The sequence below is a fragment of the Coregonus lavaretus genome (genome assembly GCF_964263955.1).
Source record: "Coregonus lavaretus genome assembly, chromosome: 15".
Taxonomy (NCBI): Eukaryota; Metazoa; Chordata; class Actinopteri; order Salmoniformes; family Salmonidae; genus Coregonus; species Coregonus lavaretus.
Genome location: NC_140002.1, coordinates 38,301,518 through 38,324,326, shown reverse-complemented (window position 1 = coordinate 38,324,326; position 22,809 = coordinate 38,301,518). Strand labels below are relative to the sequence as shown.

At 44.1% G+C, this 22,809-nt stretch overlaps 1 protein-coding gene across 2 annotated transcripts in view; it reads left to right on the top strand.

Moving 5' to 3' along the window:
- The window catches only part of LOC311143226 (nuclear protein AMMECR1-like), a 28,561-nt gene extending 7,532 nt beyond the window's left edge, over nucleotides 1-21,029 (top strand). The window contains exons 2-6 of one of the 2 annotated variants that reach the window (XM_084179036.1): nucleotides 5,860-5,970; nucleotides 17,007-17,121; nucleotides 17,907-17,997; nucleotides 18,129-18,225; nucleotides 18,530-21,029. In XM_084179036.1, the coding sequence (XP_084035162.1) occupies nucleotides 5,860-5,970; nucleotides 17,007-17,121; nucleotides 17,907-17,997; nucleotides 18,129-18,225; nucleotides 18,530-18,644 (529 nt within the window). In that variant the 3' untranslated portion in view covers nucleotides 18,645-21,029. The remainder of the gene's footprint in view (nucleotides 1-5,859; nucleotides 5,971-17,006; nucleotides 17,122-17,906; nucleotides 17,998-18,128; nucleotides 18,226-18,529) is intronic. The other variant, XM_084179037.1, reaches the window with a different exon arrangement.
- Nucleotides 21,030-22,809: the final 1,780 nt, after the last annotated feature.

Genomic DNA, 22,809 nt, shown 5'->3' with positions numbered 1-22,809 from the left:
CTGGTTGTTTCTGCTTGAGGAACTGATGATGTGAGGAACATGACACCAGTCCCTCCCATCCCCCATCTGATCTCTGCACACACTCCTGCCCACAACACCAGCTCTGCTTGTGACCCATAAATTAGCAGCCAAGGGAGTGTAATATGTGCCTGCATGCATGTGACTTACAACAACTTTTCTCAACTTGGTAGATACTTAGCCAATACAACAATATTGAATCTCCTGAATAATCGCCCCCCTCACACAGTGTGAAAGCTGGGCCTGGGGATTGTAGTGTAATGTGCAATTGTGACTATGGTGGGCAGTGACGTCATCAGGACTGATTAGTAGTCAGTCTGCAGTGTGAAGGTGGCTATGTGAACTGGGCTCCAGATGTAGCAATGCGCATTAAAACGCCCCTGCAGCTTTTTCTACTGTTTGGGATGGCATGGGCCTTCTTTTTATGGACTGATTGGTACAGAGCAAAGGATTTGAAGCAACTCTTAAAACATGACGTGATGACATAAAAACGATTTATCTGAACTAATGTGTACCTGTCAAGACTTTCCCTTTGTTTGACTTTCTGCTTTAAATTAAGACTGAGTGACTAACTTGGCTCAGTTAAATATGCTTGACAAAGCATTTTAAAAGCACTTGTTTGATGTGCTTTGCAGAGACATGGTGTGTCCTCAGGGTCGGACCTCTACAGTGCAGAACGTTGGTTCTCCGACTGGATTCCATCCCAATGTGTTTGTGTGCCCGAGTTGGCAATTGATGAATACCAAATGGGAAGTGATGGATCACCCTTTTTACACATGTAATTGAATTGAAACCATTGAGGATGTCTGCTCTTCACTCTTCGGTCATAAAGAACGGTGGGGGTTGGTGCTGGTATGGTATGTGAGGACGGTGTTGGCTGTGGGTGGAATGGATGATGAGTAGAACCGTCAAGGTCACAGTATGGCACGTGATGCGATAGGACATCCCTTTAGTATGTGGCCGGCAGGCTGGGATTACTGTTCAGAATTGGCACGCTGAACCGAGTGGGACATCTGCCAAAAAAGGGAGAGTGGAAAAAGAGACTGAATAGTATAGTGAGCAGTGAGCACCTTATAGGTGCCCAGGGAATAACATTACAGCAATTACATGTACATTTTCAGTGGACACAAAGACCATCATGCTGCGCTGTTGATACCTGCCTGAACAGTGAAGACGTTGTTCTGGTTTCTAGCCAATTAAACACAGGCCTGCTTCGCAGTCTCCCTTTCATATCTGCCCTATTGTCCTTTTAAAATAATTTTCATGACTCCACCAGGGGGTTTTAGACAGATTCTCGTTTGCTTAGACCTCATGGTGTGATTTGATTCATCAGCAGTTCATTAAGAGAAATCAATGTTTACTCGCAGGAGTCTGGCTTTTTTAACACACTGAACCCATCAACCCTGGCTGCATGTCAAAAATGTGCTCCGTCGCCCCTCCCTCCAGAACACTCACCATAGAAGAATGTTTACTTAGCAGGCACAACTGACCGCTTACTCACGAGACCCATCATGGATTCTTGTCAGGAAACTATCTGATAGACAAATGTTCTAACTGAAAAAATAATTTCAGTTTTGAAATGGAACTCCCGCATTTGTCAGACCAGTGGAAGACTATTGATAAATGTGGTCTTTCACCCCTCAGTGGTGATTGGGGTAACAACTGCAGCTCTTGTTGACTGTCCTTGCCGCTGCCCTTGTTTCCCTTTGGCTCACACCACGGCCTCTCTCAGGCTGCTGCTCACCTTGTTTGCCAAGAGGTTCCTCAGCCAGATTGAGATTCATTTTAAGGAGGGAGCTGCAGGCTGGCCTGACTGACTGACTGGCTGTTTGGAGGAGCTTGTCTCTCTGAAGTCATCCCATTACATCAGAGCTAAAGCATGGAGTTGTCTGTCTGCCCCTCCAGAGATCACTTCTTATTAGGATCGACTGACATCAATCTGTCTTTTGATTCCCTCTCTCTCTCAAGCATGTTTGCGACGCATCCGTCTCACACATCCAGACAGATTTTTCTCTTGTGCAATCTCTCACTCTCTTTCCTACCTATCTCCAGTCTGCTTTCAGACTGAAGGTCACTGAAGTGGTTGTCCACCGTTCTGTTAATTTCAGACACTTATCGAGTGCTGTCTGTGCAGTCCAGAGAGGAGTGGATTTAAATGTAGATTGGCTGCTCCTCAGCTTTGATTTTATTTATTCGGATCCCCATTAGCCGACGCCAATGGCGACAGCTAGTCCTCTCTCTAAACAGATCTTGCTGATAAAAATGTTGATTAGCAAGCAACTTATTTTTTTTTTTCTTCCACCTCCTTCTTCCTCACTCTGTATCATATTTTCTCCCAAGACCATATTTCCTCCCTCTCCCATGCATTGCCCTGGCTTTTAAATATACACAATATATACAAAAGTATGTGGACACCCCGTCAAATTTGTGGATTTGGCTATTTCAGCCACACCCATTGCTGACGGGTGTATAAAATCGATCACAAAGCCATGCAATCTCCATAGACAAACATTGGCAGTAGAATGGCCTTAGTGAAGAGATCAGTGACTTTCAACGTGGCACCGTCACAGGATGCCACCTTTCCAACAAGTCAGTTTGTCAAATGTCTGCCCTGCTAGAGCTGCCCCGGTCAACTGTAAGTGCTGTCATTGTGAAGTGGAAACGTCTAGGAGCAACAACGGCTCATCCGCGAAGTGGTAGGCCACACAAGGTCACAGAACGGGACAGACGAGGGCTGAAGCGCGTAAAAATCATCTGTCCATCTGTCCAAGAACTGTTCGTCGGGAGCTTCGTGAAATGGGTTTCTATGGCCGAACAGCCGCACACAAGCCTAAGATCACCATGCGCAATGCCAAGCGTGGGCTGGAGTGGTGTAAAGCTGGCATGCACAGAGCCCTGACCTCAACCCCATCGAACACCTTTGGGATGAATTGGAACGCTGACTGCGTGCCAGGCCTAATCGCCCAACATCAGTGTCTGACCTCACTAATTCTCTTGTGGCTGAATGAATGCAAGTCCCCGCAGCAATGTTCCAACATCTAGTGGAAATCCTTCCCAGAAGAGTGGAGGCTGTTATAGCAGCAGGGGGGGGACCAACTCCATATTAATGCCCATGATTTTGGAATTAGATGTTTGACAAGCAGGTGTCCACATACTTTTGGTCATGTAGTGTACATGAAGTCATGAACCTCAAGAAAGGCATTGATATTAAGAATAGTTCTATTTTCTTTTCCTGGCCCTCTCTTTTTGAGATGGTCATCATGAAATATATTATATCTACCTCTACAAGTTGCTCTCTTCAACAGCTGTAGTTCTTCTTCTTCTTCTAAGTTGATACAGTAGACTGGAGTGCCTATTTATACTCAGCTCTGAGCATTGACATCTGCTTAGCTATGAATGAGGCTGGAACCCTTACATCGTCATCCTTATCTGCCCAGATTGTGTCTAGTGATGTCTGTACTAACAAAGTGTATTAACCTAGGATTAGCCTTTTGTGTTGTGCAATATCTTTTTTTTATGTACTTAGCTAGCGACAGTAATCCTGGGGGTTATTGAGAAAAGGTCTCTTAAGTGATTTTAGGGCAAAGAGGTGGAGCTGCTGCCAGGCTTTTAGTGGATTAGTTGTACACCCTAATCTGCAATATTCCCTGCATATAAGGATTTTGTGTCGGTGTGTTAAACATGTATGTTTCATTTTTTTGTTGGCAAGAGACTGACCATAACAAGGCAATTTTATTTTTGTCAGTTTACAGAGAAGGCTAAGTAGTATATCGGTTGTCTGTCTCTCTCAAATGGATTTTGTCTCCCAATTTGCAATTTGAATGCACAGAGATACCATGACGAGATCCTGAAGCCCATTGTCGTGCCATTCATCCGACGCCATCACCTCATGTTTCAGCATGATAATGCACAGCCCCATGTCGCAAGGATCTGTACCCAATTCCTGGAAGCTGAAAATGTCCCAGTTCTTCCATGGCCTGCATACTCACCAGACATGTCACCCATTGAGCATGTTTTGGATGCTCTGGATCGACGTGTACAACAGTGTGTTCCAGTTCCCATAAATATCCAGCAACTTCGCACAGCCATTAAAGAGGAGTTGGACAACATTCCACAGGCCACAATCAACAGCCTGATCAACTCTATGTGAAGGAGATGTCGCGCTGCATGAGGCAAATGGTGGTCACACCAGATACAGACTGGTTTTCTGATTCACGTCCCTACTTTTTTTTTTAAGGTACACTACATGACCGAAAGTATGTGGACACCTGCTCGTCTAACATCTCATAACAAAATCATGGGCATTAATATGGAGTTGCCCCCCCCTTGCTGCTATAACAGCCTCCACTCTTCTGGAAAGGCTTTCCACTAGATGATGGAACATTGCTACGGGGACTTGATTCCATTTAGCCACGAGCATTAGTGAGGACGGGCACTGATGTTGGGCTATTAGGCCTGGCTCGCAGTCGGTTTTCCAATTAATCCCAAAGTTGTTTGAGGTCAGGGCTCTATGCAGGCCAGTCAAGTTCTTCTTTAACGATCTCAACAAACCATTTCTGTATGGACCTTGCTTTGTGCTGTCATGCTGAAACAGGGCATTCTCCAAACTGTTGCCACAAAGTCAGAAGCACAGAATTCAATTGAACTAAGGGGCCTTGCCCGAACCATGAAAAACAGCCCCAGACCATTATTCCTCCTCCACCAAACTTTACAGTTGGCACTATGCATTGGGGCAGGTAGCGTTCTCCTGGCATCTGCCAAACCCAGATTCTTCTGTCAGACTGCCAGATGGTGAAGCGTGATTCATCACTTCAGAGAACGCGTTTCCACTGCTCCAGAGTCCAATGGCGGCGAGCTTTACACCACTCCAGCCGATCCTTGGTATTGCGCATGGTGATCTTAGGCTTGTGTGCTGCTGCTCGGCCATAGAAACCCATTTCATGAAGCTTCCGACGAACAGTTCTTGTGCTGACGTTGCTTTCAAATGCAGTTTGGAACTCGGTAGGGAGTGTTGCAACCGAGGACAGATGATTTTTACATGCTTCAGCACTCAGTGGTCCCGTTCTGTGAGCTTGTGTGGCATACCACTTGGTGGCTGAGCTGTTGTTGCTCCTAGATGTTTCCACTTCACAATAACAGCACTTACAGTTGACCGGGGCAGCTCTAGCAGGGCAGACATTTTACCAACTGACTTGTTGGGAAGGTGGCATCCCCTATGACAGTGCCACGTTGAAAGTCACTGAGCTCTTCAGTAAGGCCATTCTACTGCCAATTATATTTCTATGGAGATTGCATGGCTGTGTGCTCGATTTTATACACCTGTCAGCAACGGGTGTGGCAGAAATAGCTGAATCCACTCATTTGAAGGGGTGTCCACATACTTATGTATGTATATTGTATCTGTGACCAACAGTCATGTGAAATCCATAGATTAGGGCCTAATGCATTTATTTCAATTGACTGATTTCCTTAAATGAACTGTAACTCAGTAAAATCTTTGAATTTGTTGCATGTTGCGTTTTATATTTTCGTTCAGTATATAACAGAAACCTCATGTAGCCATCTTATTTTTAGTACTTGCTACACATTGTCAATCAATATGTGTCAGTGCAATGTTAGGTGAGAAGTACTTTTGTTGGTGTCCAATATCACTAGGAATGTGAGAAATCAATGCAAATATTGCCTCAATTGATTTTCTCAACCCTAAGTGGGTCCTGGACCTTCAAACTCTATTTGGCCCAGAAATAAATACCCAATAGAGGGTAGGCCTAGTTTTTACATTATGTTTTAATGTGTTAAACTCTAAGGTCCGACCATTGTCTTCCCTTCTTTCTCTTTCAGCCCGCTGTTTGTCACATGGAAAATAGGCAGAGACAAGCGGTTGAGGGGATGTATAGGTACATTTTCTGCCATGAACCTGCACTCAGGACTCAGGGAGTACACCCTTACCAGGTAAGCCTCTCTCTTAACTTGATCATCATGTCCGGAGTTCCAAGCATGTACTGCACTTTCTTTAGGCTAAACTACTGCAGTCAGGCTTTTTCTCTAAACAAAAGTATCCCTCGGTGGAAGATAAAAGTAGTGCAGCTGGTTCAGACCCGTCAAGCGCTATGAGGCGGAGGGTGGTGAGCAGTGACGGGGGAGACGAGTGTAGGCGCTAGCAGACACACCGTGTCTGTGTTATCTCCCTGTCGTCTGCTGGGATATCTCCGGAGGGACTGGCTGACTGTCACACTCATAGGCATGAACAACAAAAGAGGGGGAGGGAATGGGGGATGATGACACATCCTTTGGGATAAAAAAAATCACCCAACATTTCCCTTTTGTGGTGTTGAAGTAAAAAATAATGGCAGATTTTGTTTTGAGTTGTCCGGGTGTGAAGTGGATTTATCTTTTGTTTCTGTTCTTATTCAGTCACTGAAAGAGACCCCCCCCCCCCACCACCACCACCACCACCAAAGCAACAATTATGCTTTGTTGGATTATGTAAGGAAAGGGCTCATTCATCGGGGACAAACTGCATACCAGCTGGACAGGAAAAAATAACTGTATTTGAATGGGCAGGGGCTGTAAGGCTGAGCTGTAGCTCTCTATCGCTTTCTCACACACATACAGTTACATACACACTCACTCACAGGCACACACTGACATCTGGAACTGGGCTCCTATTGGCTACAAGTTAAGACTCCTGCCAGCCTCCTATTGGCCAGCGCTGTTGCTAGGATGATTACACACTATAGAGGAGGTGATGCACTGCAACAGAGAGATCAAGCTTTCTGCTGTCACCGCAAATGTCAAGTTGGACTCGACTAAATCAATTAATTTATTTGATCTGATAACATAGGAGCCCTTACAATAACATTTCAGCAAAAAATGTTTTTTTTTTAGTTGACATGCATATTTTTTAAGAGCCTCAAGCAAAGTGTTTCCCCTAGCTTTTGTTTTTAAGTTCACCGTAGGTACAGTCAAGGTTAGAGGATAATGCTTTTTGAAGTTTCTTCTGTGGACTGAACTGTACCTAAGTACCACAAATTTCAGACCTCCCGGTTCATTCATTTTTCGAAGGGGAGAACAGTGTGTTGTGAGGGGGAACCAAAAAACAGGGCGAAGCGTCCAGATGAGGATGCCAGTAAAGCTGACGGTTTTCTTCACTCAGCATGAATGCCTCTGTGAGCACTAACGTCATTAGTGAGGCCTGGGGTTCTTCTGGGGGAAAAAGGGGGCCTTTTGGTATTCAACTCTAACAGTAATGTTATCAATATTACTGGCTTCTTTGATAAAAAGGATCATCCTTCATGTCTTACATACAAAAGTCAATATGCTAAGATTTTCTAGCTTGTTTGTCTGAAACAAAAAGCTGTGTCTGATCATGTATTTTGCTGAGCCAAACAGACAGGGCGGCTTTAGTTTCTGTCTCAGGGCTCCTGCTAACTAACCCATGGTTGTTTTTTGTTTTCAGATACTTTTTCCTCCCACTGCATTCCAATCTCCCTGGTTCTCATTTTTCCAATTTGTAGATATCCTAATGCCACAATCTCACCAGGCAGAACAGAATGCATGCTTAGGAAGATGTTCTTGTGTCAAATACAGTTAGTTTCTGACTGTGCCTGTTCAATCCTCCCTACAAACAATTGTGGCTCACCTCTGCTGATGAGACCTTTTAAAAACAATGTTTTAAATAAATGATCATGTTTCAGAGAGCAGAATGTTCATGGCTGAGGGAAAGAATGATTATAATACAGATGGCTGGAAGCAGTTATTGCACAAAGTAAGCCATGTCCTATAATTATCCAGTTAATGTTTAGGGAATTTAGGCTATACCTCAGCAATTCTACAGAACACCTCTCCCCCTCTTACCATGTACAAAAATATAACAAGGAGCTTGGAGCTTGTGTGTGTTTTCAGTTCTGTGTACGTCAAAGGACATTCGGTGCTGAATAAATCATGCAACGCATGTACATCCAGCGGAGGAACGGCCCCAGGGACCTCCAATAAGGTTTTACCTCCCTGAGAGAGGCTACTCAGTGCTCTGCCTGGCTCTCAGAAATGTATGGAACTAATTTACACTGTCATGGCCAGTTCAGATGCACCTTTGCCTGTTTAAAGGTCCCCAACAGTCATTCTTATTCACATGTAAAATAGCCTTTTGAGTGACTAAAACATCACCCATACAATTTTTCTGATTTAAAATGCTCAAAATTGGAGAAAAAGTACTTATTCTCTCATTTCAAACTACCAGGAAGTCTGAAAAGACAGACTGAGCTAATAGGCTGTGTGGGCGGGGAGCTCACCTTGACTTAAAGTTATTTGAAAACGCCTATATCAAACAACATGGACGCAGTGCTGCAGTGAGATTATCTCAAGGAAATCTGCTGATACACAAAGCAACTCACACATGGTTTTGCAGATTATTAGTTTATCCTGTTTGGTTATTGTAACAGGATCAATATAGACAAAATGTTGACTGTATAATTTAGCTAGCTAGCCCAAATAGAATTGTCAGCAGTGTTTAGCAAGCTAGCTAGCTGATTCATCTTGGACAATTTTACTTTCAAATTAAATCAAATTTGATTTGTCACATGCTTCATAAACTAAAGGTGTAGACTATCAGTGAAATGCTTACTTACAGGCCCTTCCCAACAATGCAGAGGGGAAAAAATAGTGTAATATAAAAATAACAGAAGGATACGATAACTTGGCTATATACACGGGGTACCAGTACTGAGTCGATGTGCAGGGGTACGAGGTAATTATGTACATATACAGTGCCTTGCAAAAGTATTCATCCCCTTTGGTGTTTTTTCTATTTTGTTGCATTACAACCTGTAATTTAAATGGATTTTTATTTGGATTTCATGTAATGGACATACACAAAATAGTCCAAATTGGTGAAGTGAAATTAAAAAAAGAACTTGTTCCTAAAAATTCTAGAAAATAAATAACGGAAAAGTGGTGCGTGCATATGTATTCACCCCCTTTGCTATGAAGCCCCTAAATAAGATCGGGTGCAACCAATTACCTTCAGAAGTCACATAATTAGTTAGATTGCACACAGCTGGACTTTATTTAAGTGTCACATGATCTGTCACATGATCTCAGTGTATATATACACCTTTTCTGAAAGGCCCCAGAGTCTGCAACACCACTAAGCAAGGGGCACCACCAAGCAAGCGGCACCATGAAGACCAAAGAGCTCTCCAAACAGGTCAGGGACAAAGTTGTGGAGAAGTACAGATCAGGGTTGGGTTATAAAAAAATATTTAAAACTTTGAACATCCCAAGGAGCACCATTTAAATCCATTATTAAGAAAATGGAAAGAATATGGCACCACAACAAACCTGGCAAGAGAGGGCCGCCCACCAAAACTCATGGACCAGGCAAGGAGGGCATTAATCAGAGAGGCAACAAAGAGACCAAAGATGACCCTGAAGGAGCTGCAAAGCTCCACAGCGGAGATTGGAGTATCTGACCATAGGACCACTTTAAGCCGTACACTCCACAGAGCTGGGCTTTATGGAAGAGTGGTCAGAAAAAAGCCATTGCTTAAAGAAAAAAATAAGCAAACATGTTTGGTGTTCGCCAAAAGGCATGTGGGAGACTCCCCAAACATATGGAAGAAGGTACTCTGGTCAAATGAGACAAAAATTGAGCTTTTTGGCCATCAAGGAGAACGCTATGTCTGGTGCAAACCCAACACCTCATCACCCCGAGAACACCATCCCCACAGTGAAGCATGGTGGTGGCAGCATCATACTGTGGCGATGTTTTTCATCGGCAGGGACTGGGAAACTGGTCAGAATTGAAGGAATGATGGATGGCGCTAAATACAGAGAAATTCTTGAGGGAAACCTGTTTCAGTCTTCCAGAGATTTGAGACTGGGACGGAGGTTCACCTTCCAGCAGACAATGATCCTAAGCCTACTGCTAAAGCAACACTTGAGTGGTTTAAGGGGAAACATTTAAATGTCTTGGAATGGCCTAGTCAAAGCACAGACCTCAATCCAATTGAGAATCTGTGGTATGACTTAAAGATTGCTGTACACCAGCGGAACCCATCCAACTTGAAGGAGCTGGAGCAGTTTTGCCTTGAAGAATGGGCAAAAATCCCAGTGGCAAGATGTGCCAAGCTTATAGAGACATACCCCATGAGACATGCAGCTGTAATTGCTGCAAAAGGTGGCTCTACAAAGTATTGACTTGACCCCTCCTGAGATGTGTGCAAACCTGGTGGCCAACTACAAGAAATGTCTGACCTCTGTGATTGCCAACAAGGGTTTTGCCACCAAGTACTAAGTCATGTTTTGCAGAGGGGTCAAATACTTATTTCCCTCATTAAAATGCAAATCAATTTATAAAATTTTTGACATGCGTTTTTCTTTAGGATCAAACTTTATCGTTGTAAAAGCAACAGTAAAAGGAAGTAAGGCAGTATCTTATTTTATGCAAAGTATAGGCAGATGTGTATTACATTTTAGTAATAGTTTTAGTCATTATTTCTTAGACATCTTTCTTAGGGTGTGATTGAGACTGGACTTAGTGAGCTTAAACCAACCTAATAGCCTCTGTGGCCCACAGTGGGGGAGAGAGGATCCAGTTGAGCAGTGTGTTGTTTTTCTGTGTGTTTATACATGTGTGGCGGGGGATGAGACGATTCATTAAAGAATGCGTTCACTTTACAGTGGCTGGGCAAAACCGGTTTGAATGTTTGTCTGTGTCAGTCTGTTTGTCTGCATGTGTTACTCATGTGATCTGCACTAGTGTCAAAAGGGCCTTTCAGCCTTGCTGCAAAGCTACACCCGCCCAATGATCTGTCATGCACCGTAGGAATGTCATATATTAGTGTGTGTTCGTTGTCCTGTTTTATATATACTATGAAGTAACTGACAATGTTTTGGAGGTCAGGCTCATCAATTCTCTCGTGACTTCCATCATTTATCTTTGGGACCATTGTTTCCCTTCATTGTAGACCCTGTATTAAATATATTTTTAACTTCAGATGATAGATGACAATCGGATCACTGTTTTGCATCCATCTGGTTATTATACTGTGTTCTATGGATAAGCCTACATCAGCAGCGTTGGTCTGTAGAGAACAAACAGCTAAGTATCCTGCTCCTCCAGGATACTGTCAGAGGATCTAACAAAGCATGTTGTGTCTCTGTAATGTGGTATGCATGCTGTCCAGAACAGCCATTTTGTAGAGGTTGAGATCATCGGTTTGTTTTAGTAGACGGCCCTCTTGCTCTGAAACTACCAGCCAGGCAGACTTGTCACGTTCCTGTTGTACTCCTCTCTCTCTGCTAGAACTGGTGATGACTGCACTCAAGGCCACCAGCAAAGTAATGTGGACACATCTACTTAGTGGTTGCAGTCTTGTTTGTATTCAGCTATAAGGCCTAAATGTAGCATATAAATGTGAACATGTGTAAAATACAGTATTAATGCAACCAGGCCTATTTTGATAAAAGTGTCAGCTCAGTAAAAATACAGGCTTATTTGTATAATGACTCATCTGAGACTGAGGGTAAGCCTCACTACTCCCCTGTATTGCCAGATGTATGTGGGCAATGTTTGTGTGTGCATCCATATTGAGTCTACTGTCTGAGGAAGATTTGCCAACCCTGCCCATCTAATCAATGTTTAATCTGCTGCTCTGCTACCAGTAGCATGTCGAATTCCCCTCTCTCCCAGGGAGCTGCAGAGAATGGATGCAACACGGGCATTAGAATAATTTATCCAGCCATGGCTGTTGTTTGGAGGTGCCTGACACAAAATAAATCATTTTGTGAAACAAACAGGAAATAAGACAAACTGAAAACTTGAATTGCCACCTTTTGCAGCAATTACAGATGCAAGTCTCTTGGGGTATGTCTCTATAAGCTTGGCACATCTAGCCACGGGGATTTTTGCCCATTCTTCAAGGCAAAACTGCTCCAGCTCCTTCAAGTTGGATGGGTTCCGCTGGTGAACAGCAATCTTTAAATCATACCACAGATTCTCAATTGGATTGAGGTCTGGGCTTTGACTAGGCCCTTCCAATACATTTAAATGTTTTCCCTTAAACCACTCGAGTGTTGCTTTAGCAGTATGCTTAGGATCATTGTCCTGCTGGAAGGTGAACCTCCGTCCCAGTCTCAAATCTCTGGAAGACTAACAGGTTTCCCTCAAGAATGTCCCTGTATTTAGCGCCATCCATCATTCCTTCAATTTTGACCAGTTTCCCAGTCCCTGCCGGTGAAAAACATCCTCACAGCATGATGCTGCCACCACCATGATTTGCTTTTTGATGGCCAAAAAGCTCAATTTTAGTTTCATCTGACCAGAGTACCTTCTTCAATATGTTTGGGGAGTCTCCCACATGGCTTTTGGCGAACACCAAACGTTATGTTAGCTTATTTTTGTCTTTAAGCAATGGCTTTTTTCTGGCCACTATTCCGTAAAGCCCAGCTCTGTGGAGTGTACGGCTTAAAGTGGTCCTATGGACAGATACTCCAATCTCGGCTGTGGAGCTTTGCAACTCCTTCAGGGTTATCTTTGGTTTCTTTGTTGTGCCTCGGATTAATGCCCTCCTTGCCTGGTCCATGAGTTTTGGTGGGCGGCCCTCTCTTGGCAGGTTTGTTGTGGTGCCATATTCTTTCCATTTTCTTAATAATGGATTTAATGGTGCTCCGTGGGATGTTCAATGTTTCTGATATTTTTTTATAACCCAACCCTGATCTGTACTTCTCCACAACTTTGTCCCTGACCTGTTTGGAGAGCTCCTTGGTCTTCATGGTGCCGCTTGCTTGGTGGTGCCCCTTGCTTAGTGGTGTTGCAGACTCTGGGGCCTTTCAGAAAAGGTGTATATATACTGAGATCAGATGATGTGACACTTAGATTTCACACAGGTGGACTTATTTAACTAATTGTGTGACTTCTGAAGGTAATTGGTTGCACCAGATTTTATTTAGGGGCTTTATAGCAAAGGGGGTGAATACATATGCACGCACCACTTTTCCGTTATTTATTTTCTAGAATTTTTAGGAACAAGTTCTTTTTTTAATTTCACTTCACCAATTTGGACTATTTTGTGTATGTCCATTACATGAAATCCAAATAAAAATCCATTTAAATTACAGGTTGTAATGCAACAAAATAGAAAAAACGCCAAAGGGGATGAATTTTTTGGAACAAGTTATTTTTTCCATTTCACTTCACTATTTTGTGTATGTCCATTACATGAAATCTAAATAATCTATTTAAATGACAGGTTGTAATGCAACAAAATAGGGAAAACGCAAAGGGGGATGAATACTTTTGCAAGGCACTGTAGCAGCAGTGTGTGTGAAGGAATGTAAGTGTGCATGTGTGTTGGAGTGTCAGTGTAGTATGTGTGTGTGTGTGGTTAGAGTCCAGTTAGTGTACATCGAGCCTGTGCAAGAGAGTCGGTGCAAAAAATAAGAGTAAAATAAGGGGGTCAATGCAAATAGTCAGGGTAGCGTTTCATTAACTGTTCAGCAGTCTTATGGCTTGGGGGTAGAAGCCCTCGGGTGCCACTTGTAGCAGAGAGAACTGTTGATGACTTGGGTGGCTGGAGTCTTTGACAATTTCATGTTTATTTCATGTTTATTTTTATTTGGATTTTATGTTTATTTGGAAAAAATGTAGGGCCTTCCTCTGACACCACCTGGCATAGAGTTCTTGGATGGCAGGAAGCTCGGCCCCTGTGATGTACTGGGCCGTACGCACGACCCTCTGTATGCTGAGCAGTTGCCATAGCAAGCAGTGATGCAACCAGTCAGTATGCTCCCGATGGTGCAGCTGTAGAATTTTTTGAGGATCTGAGGTCCCATGCCAAATCTTTTCAGCCTCGTGATGGGGCATAGGCGTTGTCGTGCCCTCTTCGCGACTGTCTTGGTGTGTTTGGACCATGATAGGTCCTTAGTGATGTGGACACCAAGGAACATGAAGCTCTCAACCTGCTCCACTACAGCCCCGTCGATGTGGATGGGGGCACGCTCTGCCCTCCTTTTCCCGTAGTCCACGATCAGCTCCTTTGTCTTGCTCACATTGTGGAAGAGGTCGTTGTCCTGGCACCACACTGCCAGGTCTCTGACCTCCTCCCTATAGGCTGTGTTATCATCGTCGTTGATCAGGCCTACAACCGTTGTGTCGTCGGCCAACTTAATGATGGTGTTGGAGTCGTGCATGGCCACTCAGTCATGGGTGAACAGGGTGTACAGGAGGGGACTAAGCACACACCCCTGAGGTGCCCTCGTGTTGAGGGTCAGCGTGGCGGATGTGTTGTTGCCTACCCCCACCACCTGGGGGCGTCCCGCCAGGAAGTCCAGGATCCAGTTGCGGAGGGAGGTGTTCAGTCCCAGGGTCCTTAGTTTAGTGATGCGCTTGGAGGGTGCTGTGATGTTGAACCCTGAGCTGTAGTCAGTGAACAGCATTCTCACGTAGGTGTTTCCTTTTGTCCAGGTGGGAAAGGGCAGTGTGGAGTGCAATAGAGATTGCGTCATCTGTGGATCTGTTGGGGCGGTATGCAAATTGGAGTGGGTCCAGAGTTTCTGGGATGATGGTGTTGTGACCCATGACCAGCCTTTCATGGCTACAGATGTGAGTGCTACGGGGCGGTAGTCATTTAGGAAGTTTACCTTGGCGTCCTTGGGCACAGGGACTATGGTGGTCTCCTTGAAACATGTAGGTATTACAGACTGGGTCAGGGAGAGGATGAAATGTCAGTAAAGACACTTGCCAGCTGGTTGGCGCATGCTCTGAATACGTGTCCTGGTAATCCATCTGACCCTGCAGCCTTGTGAATGTTAACCTGTTTAATGGTCTTACTCACATCAGCTACGGAGAGCGGGATCACACGGTCATCCGGAACAGCTGGTGCTCTCATGCATGGTTCAGTGTTGCTTGCCTCGAAGCTAGTATAGAAGTCATTTAGCTTGTGTGGTAGGCTTGCGTCACTGGGCAGCTCACGGCTGGGTTTCCCTTTGTAATCTGTGATAGTTTGCAAGCCCTGCCACATCCGACGAGAGTCAGTCAGTGTAGTAGGATTCGATCTTAGTCCTGTATTGATGCTTTTCCTGTTTGATGGTTCGTCAGAGGGCATAGCGGGATTTCTTATAAGCGTCCAGATTAGTTTCCCACTCCTTGAAAGCGGCAGCTCTAGCCTTTAGCTCAGAGCGGATGTTTCCTGTAATCCATGGCTTCTGGTTGGGCTATGTACGTACGGTCACTGTGGGGAGGATGTTGTCGATGCACTTATTAATGAAGCCGGTGACTGATGTGGTAAACTCCTCAATGACATCGGATGAATCCCGGAACATATTCCAGTCTGTGCTAGCAAAACAGTCCTGTAGCTTAGCATCCGCTTCATCGGACCACTGCCGTATTGAGCACGTCACTGGTACTTCCTTTTTTTCGTTTTTACATGTAAGCAGGAATCAGGAGGATAGAGTTATGGTCAGATTTGCTAAATGGAGGGTGAGCTGTGTACGAGTAAAGATGATCTAGAGTTTTTTTTCTCCCTCTAGTTGCACATGTGACATGCTGGTAGACATTAGGGAAAGCTGATTTCAATTTCCCTGCGTTCAAGTCCCCGGCCAGTAAGAGTGCTGCTTCTGCTGTCTTGTCAGGTCCTCTCCGGTTATCAGAGGGGAGGTGCGCAACTCAATATTAGGAAAGTGTTCTTAATGTTTTGTACGCTCAGTGTGTGTATGTGTGTGTATATATATAGATAGATCGATATAGATATACACTATATATACAAAAGTATGTGGACACCCCTTCAATTTAGTAGATTCGGGCTGTTTCAGCCACCCCTGTTGCTGATGGATGTATAAAATCTAGCACACAGCGATGGAATCTCCATAGACAAACATTGGCAATAGAATGGCCTTACTGAAGAGCTCAGTGACTTTCAACGTGGCACCGTCGTAGGATACCACCTTTCCAACAAGTCAATTAGTCACATTTCTGCCCTGTTACAGCTGCCCCGGTCAGCTGTAGGTGCTGTCATTGTGAAGTGGAACAACGGCTCAGCAGCAAAGTGGTAGGCCACACAAGCTGACAGAACGTGACCGCTGAGTGCTGAAGCACGTAGCGCGTAAAAATCGTCAGTCCTCGGTTGCAACATTCACTACCGAGTTCCAAACTGCCTCTGGAAGCAATGTCCGCACAAGAACTGTTCGTCGGGAGCTTCATGAAATGGGTTTCCATGGCAGAGCAGCTGCACACAAGCCTAAGATCACCATGCGCAATGCCAAGCGTCTGCTGGAGTGGTGTGAAGCTCGCCGCCATTGGACTCTGGAGCAGTGGAAACACGTTCTCTGGAGTGATGAATTCACCATCTGGCAGTCTGATGGATGAATCTGGGTTTGGCGGATGCCAGGAGAACGCTACCTGCCGGAATGCATAGTGCCAACTGTAAAGTTTTGTGGAGGAGGAATAATGTTCTGGGGCTGTTTTTCATGGTTTGGGTCGAGCCTAAGGAAAGCCCTTAGCCGTGGTATATTGGCCATATACCACACCCCCTCTGGCCTTATTGCTTAAATATGTTCCGGATTCTGACATTGCTCGTTCTGATATTTATTTTTACTTTTTGGATTATGTGCATAGTGTTTTGTATTGCTAGGTATTATTACTGTACTGTTGGCGCTAGAAACACAAGCGTTTTGCTGCATCTACGACCAATAAACATACATTTTATTTTATTTGAAGCATAGAAGATGTCATTTAATGGCTAATGCCATCTAAATCTCTTCTGAAAGGATAAAGAATATGCTTGCAGGGTTTCCTTTACTTGTTCTCTTACCAAAGAGATTTTGTCTTTTTCATTCTAACCATAATGCCCTCAGCTCAGTGTGAGATTAAATGAAAATATAACTTTGGGTAGACATTGTCCTTGATAATCTGTAGGTCTTCCAGTTGGAACCGATTTAAAGTAATGATGCTTATTTTCGCCTTAAACGTCCCCTGTGCTTTGTCTCCACAGTGCCCTTAAAGACAGCCGTTTTCCCTCCATGACGAGGGACGAGCTGCCACGCCTCTTCTGCTCAGTGTCTCTGCTCACCAACTTCGAGGACGTCGGTGATTACCTTGACTGGGAGGTAAGAGACTGAAACAAGACAGGTAGCTATTAATTCATCTTATGCAATACTCTTCAGTCATAGAATTTTTATTGAAATGAAATGGCCTTCACATATGTGAATCCAGTAGCTTAGATTGACTGTGCCCCAGAGAGCAGTACACTCTCCACACAGAGCACACTGTAAGAGACAATCTCCTGTGTGAAGTAGAGATCAGAATTGAATAGGGAAAGGGCTCTGCTGCAGTGGCACCTTCATGTCCTGAATGAAATGGGCCTCATTGCAGCCTGGATATTCACACAGCAAGGATGGCAGACAATCAACATTCACACACACAGGCAATATGTCTTTGTGGTGAGGACATAAGCAGTTACCTTGTTGACCCAGAGGGGCTACACTACAGGGAGTGGGTGGGACAAGGGCCGTGACGTGGGTGGGTGATCACCTGCCGGTTTGGATTATAATGGGAACAATCCTCTGAGCTACCTTGACTGGATCGTGGCCCTGCTCAAGTGTGCTGGTTTACAGGGACAGATCCTGTCTCCTCCATCCAGTCACTCTCCTATTACTGTGGCCATCCCTCCCTCACTCTAAACCTCCATTTCCCTCTCAGCCTCTCATTCCCCCTTTCACAAAATAGAACCCAGTATGTTAGGCTTAGTGCAGCAAGACCTATGAAGGCATTCTAGTAGGTTGGACAGTGTGGCCGAAGACGTGTAGTTCGTATAGATATTTCTCTCTGTTGGTACTGTCATTAAAGGGATGTCTCTTCTTCCCTCTCTCTCTTCCCTCTCTCTGACATGTAGGTGGGTGTTCATGGCATTAGGATAGAGTTTTTCAATGAAAAAGGATCAAAGCGCACCGCCACCTACCTACCAGAGGTCGCAAAAGAGCAAGGTAAGTGGAATCGTGTGTCCCATCACCTTTGTATGATCTCTGAATGACTGAAGGTCTTTGTTGTAGAGAGAAGTGGTATTCAAGGGGATATAAAGGGGGATGTTCAAGAAGATATAACCTTCTCTGTGCAGGATGGGACCACATTCAGACCATAGATTCCTTACTACGAAAGGGAGGCTACAAAGCTCCCATCACAAATGACTTCAGGAAGACCATTAAGTTGACCAGGTAAGAGAGGCTGCTTTCACACCGGATGCTGTCTGACTTCCACTGCTGGCCTTGGTTTTGCCTTAAGTGTAGATTTTGAAAGTGTAAGTGTTGCTCACTGCTGGGAAAATGGCACTGGCGCATAATTACTGTAGGTGACCCTCCCAAAGCCCACCATGGTCCTGTTTGCCACAGTACCACCAGGGAGATCAGTGACAGAGTACTGCTAGATCCATAGCAGCATTAGGATGTAAAGATTGTAGTGCCGCTGCCAGTTAAGTTGGGGTAACTGTGCCTTCTCTAACTTCCCTCTCCTCCTGCTCAGGTACCGTAGCGAGAAGATGACGATGAGCTATGCGGAGTACATCGCCCACCGCCAGCACCATCACTACCAGAATGGCACCGGGCACCCTCTACCCCCATACAACCATTATTCCTGACAGCGTGCCGCATGACCAATCACTGAACCTCTCTGCGGACCTTTTCCCAGGAGAGCCCGCCCCCTCCTGGTCTAGCTATCTCTACTACTGTACCATTTTATGATGATAGTTTCCGTTGCCATGCTGACGCTCTCCCAGACGTTGACGTGGCAACGGGTGGCAAAATAAGCATAAATTGATAATGACGAGAGAAAAACTAAACTATTTTCCTTTTTATCCTCCTATTGATTTAGTTTTTGCAGCATATATATCGATATCTATAACCCCTTTCCTTCATATTTTTGACAAGTAAACAAATACTAGATTTTCTTAAACCTTTATTCTTTTCAAACAATCCTAATCAGGTTTTTGATTCTGTGGATGGATGCAAGTCATATATGGTGGACTAGTCTTGCATAATGGTATATGCTCATATTTTGTGTAGGCTTTTCTACAGTGTTCCCTTCTATTAGGAAAATGTGTTTCTGTTTTTCTGTTTAATCCTTTCTTAGTAGCCAGATTGACATTATGTGTATCATGTAGCAAGCCATCAGCAGATCTGGAAGGTTGCATCTTTTCCTCAATTTTGCGATTCCTCTCAAAGTATTGAATGTTAAGGTTGGTTTGGTCTTTGTAAACTGTTGTAGTGATGTAATTGAGTAGGTGTTGGGACTTGTATACCCAATATTTTACATTGTAGGGTTGTGATGCCACGTGACCAATATTAGCTGGTCTTTATTGCGTTACCCCACAAACGTGTTTGCTTTTCTGTGTGTGGTTAGAAGTTTGTTGTTAAGTGCACATCTGACAGGAGATTGAAACCGCTAGATTAAATTAGGAATAGGATCATGCCAAAATATTTCCCATGATGCTTGACAGAGCCGGTTATTTTCACCCGAGTGGTCATGGTGTTTTTGATGAACACTTCTAAACTTTAATTGAATTTGTTCGGCTCCATCTCAGTTATTTTCTCCCTCTCTTCCCCCTGTAGATCACATTAATTCCTCGCCTGATTCACAGAGACAAAGAACAGATAACCTAATTTGAAGCTAAAATGGCTTCCTCCATACATTTCTCAAGTTTTAACTTGGTTGGGTTGGAGAGTTGACTATAGAGTGCAGATAGATAATGATCCAAGTCATTGCCCTCTGTGAAAAATACCTTCATCCTGTTATTCCATGCCTGTTGGTTTGAGGAAAAACCAATGAATGAGACTTGAGTCTAGTGACAGGGACATGCTAAAACTAAAAGCCATATTCTATTTTTAATGCATGCTTTGTAATAGTGGTTGGCTTGAGCTGTTTGCTTTTCTCCGCTCTAATATGTAACCTCTCTGTGTTTACTTCCTCTACGAGTCAACTTTATTCTGGTGGCTTTGGTCACAAAAGTTGGGTTTCCCCTCAGATTGTGCTCTGTGCTTGGTCCTGGTTAGGAATCTGGGCCTGTGAGACATGATCTGTCCTTTCTCTAGTTACTCTGTGAACATGGGTTAGCATCAGGGTTTGAACTCTTTTGTCCTGTTTCTGGCCTCCTCACCTCAACTAGTTCGATACCATTTTAACTGAAGCTCGTGGCCACAATGACACTTAATTTTGCTTGATGTAGTCAATGTTTACATCCACATGTGGCGTTACATTCTTGATGACTGACAGTTGCCATAGTTGTGCACTTTCATGTGCTCTTGTCAAATGTTAGGAGCTGCTGTGGAGGCTACTGGAGTTAGTATCTAGCTAACGTTAAACCTCTGGCACTGATCATCGTCGGTTGAGTTGTTCAAATCACCCCTCCATTATTTCTTCTTCATGACATGCTGCTGTTCGTTGAGGGGCTTGCTGTTTTCAGGACCAGTTACTCCCCATCTCTGTGCCACTAGAAACCATGCAGAGGTTGTTGGTCTGTCTTGTCAGCTGGTTTGCAGCAGGTTTTGGCAGACTGGTGAGTTGGTTGGAACAGATGTAGAGGGAATTGGTAAAGGGTGATCAAGCTGCATTCAATCAATCCTTACATAAAGAGCCAGGGCTTTTAAAGGAGCAGTGATGCCATTTCCTCTTCAAGTATACCTTATTGTCAGTCACATCCACGCCCAGTAGTTGGTGTGTTTTAACAAGTGTAGTTGAGGATTATCTCGTGACCTCTGTGTAGTGTACAGGATTTGATCATCAGCATTTGATTTTAGTTTTGTGAGGTGACTGACAGTTTTGAGAGGTGCTTGTAAAAAAATACTTCTTTTCGGAACAGCCTTTACCAACTGATAGTAGGGATAATCATTTATTTAATTTTTATATGCAAAATGTTAAGGGCTTTTGGCACTCCATCCACAGTAACCCAGAATGACCCAGATTTCAGTTGTGTTGCCTTAATGAATGATTAAATAAATGTGGACCGGTAAAATGGTGCCCTGAGTGTTCCTCTGTCCCGTACTGTACTGTTGTCTAACCCTGACCTCAACCTACAGGGCAGTGAAGGTGAACCTGATTCACCCTCAGATAGACACATTATCGTAGTGGGAGGCAGATGGGAAACTTTGTTATGGTCAGACAGGCTACTTCATTAATATAGCCTAGTGTAGAAGTGGTTCAGATGATAATGTGAAAATAGGCTAATCTCTCCTGTTCACTGTGGTTCCCTGCTCAGAGATTGGATGGCATTTCCATCATATCCTCTTGGGGTCAGGGAACTGATGCCTCAGACCATGCTGCTCAGTAATATTGACAGGATAAAGTAGGCCTACTTAAAGAGATGTTTTGGCCTAGTAGGTTGTCACAATAACAGTTTTCAGAGGACTGCAGGAAAAGCTATCCTTGCTGCTGAACAGTCAGGTACCCATTTTCTGGTCCATTAAATACAGCACAACCTGACAATTTTTCTGGACATGCTGCAAGACCAAGTCCACCACTGTCTTTTACATACTTGCCGATATATGTATACACAAATGCAATCCATTCTGTTGCCTGTGTGTATGTGTATAAAACATGTAGTATGGTTTAATCCATGACATGCTTGATCTACGGTTTAGAGACTCGTATAACTCATAAAAAAAGAGACAAATAAATAAAATGGTGCTATTGGACCTCATGTTGGGGCGGTCGCGGGTTTTCGTGACTGGTCATGCGGACTCATCGATCATATCCGACTTATCCTTGATATATGCAGATCTGTTCAACAGGTGTTTTTTTCCTACCAGTGTAAGTCAACACCCTGCAGGTTTGAAAGGACAAGAAGTCCCAACTAACCCCCCTCCTCCCTTCTCTACCCCCAACTCCATGCCTCATGGCCTGGGGGTTAAAGGTGAAATCTGTCGTTCAGTAGATGGTGGCATCAGAAGGGAACGTTCTCTCCTGCGCTGGGACAGTAAAGAGTTGGAGTGAATAGGGCTGTCACCCCTACGCTCTCCAGCCACTCCATCGTAGGCCCTTTCTCTGCCCAGCCCACGACTGGATGTTCCAACAACACTTAATGTTTTACCTCTGTGTTTAAATATAGTTTTTACAGCTGTCCTGTATCCTTTACTCATCCATGGGGTTAATTAACTGCTTAAAGGAAAGGTTATCTGACTGAACGCTCAACTCTGGCTCTTACAAACTGCCTCAAAGGAAGTCTAGCGTTTTAGCCTTCTTGAATATTGTCATGCATGTACAGTAAGCCTCTAACAGTGGTTTCTTTAAGCTAAAGACCAGGTTACGACTTGGCTGGACAGGAGGGTGGATTTAGTTGGCAGGTTTAGTGAAAGCCAGATGAGTGATTGCTGACGTCATGAGGATGCTCACATAGTTATTGTATGACGTTTGACTGAGACTATTCGTTGCCATTAATGAATCGCACTTCATACAGTAAGTATATCAGAGGAGCCTGGTGGGAGGAGCTATTGGAAGATGGGCTCATTGCAATGGCTGGAATGGAATAAGTGATGCTATCAAACATATAGAAACCACGTTTGACAATGAGCCCGTCCTCCTATAGCTCCTCCCACCAGCCGCCTCTGAAGTATATGTTTCACATGGAAATGACTGAACCTTGTCCTTTTTACCTCGAGTCAAGGTTCATGAATACCAGTTAATTTCAGTCAAATGTGATGTGATTCTGACTTTGCTCATTTGCAACACACCTCTGCCCATGGACGAGAGATCATTGTTCATACTGACACAACTGGGATAATGTTAAAGACAATGTCATTTAGTTCCATTTC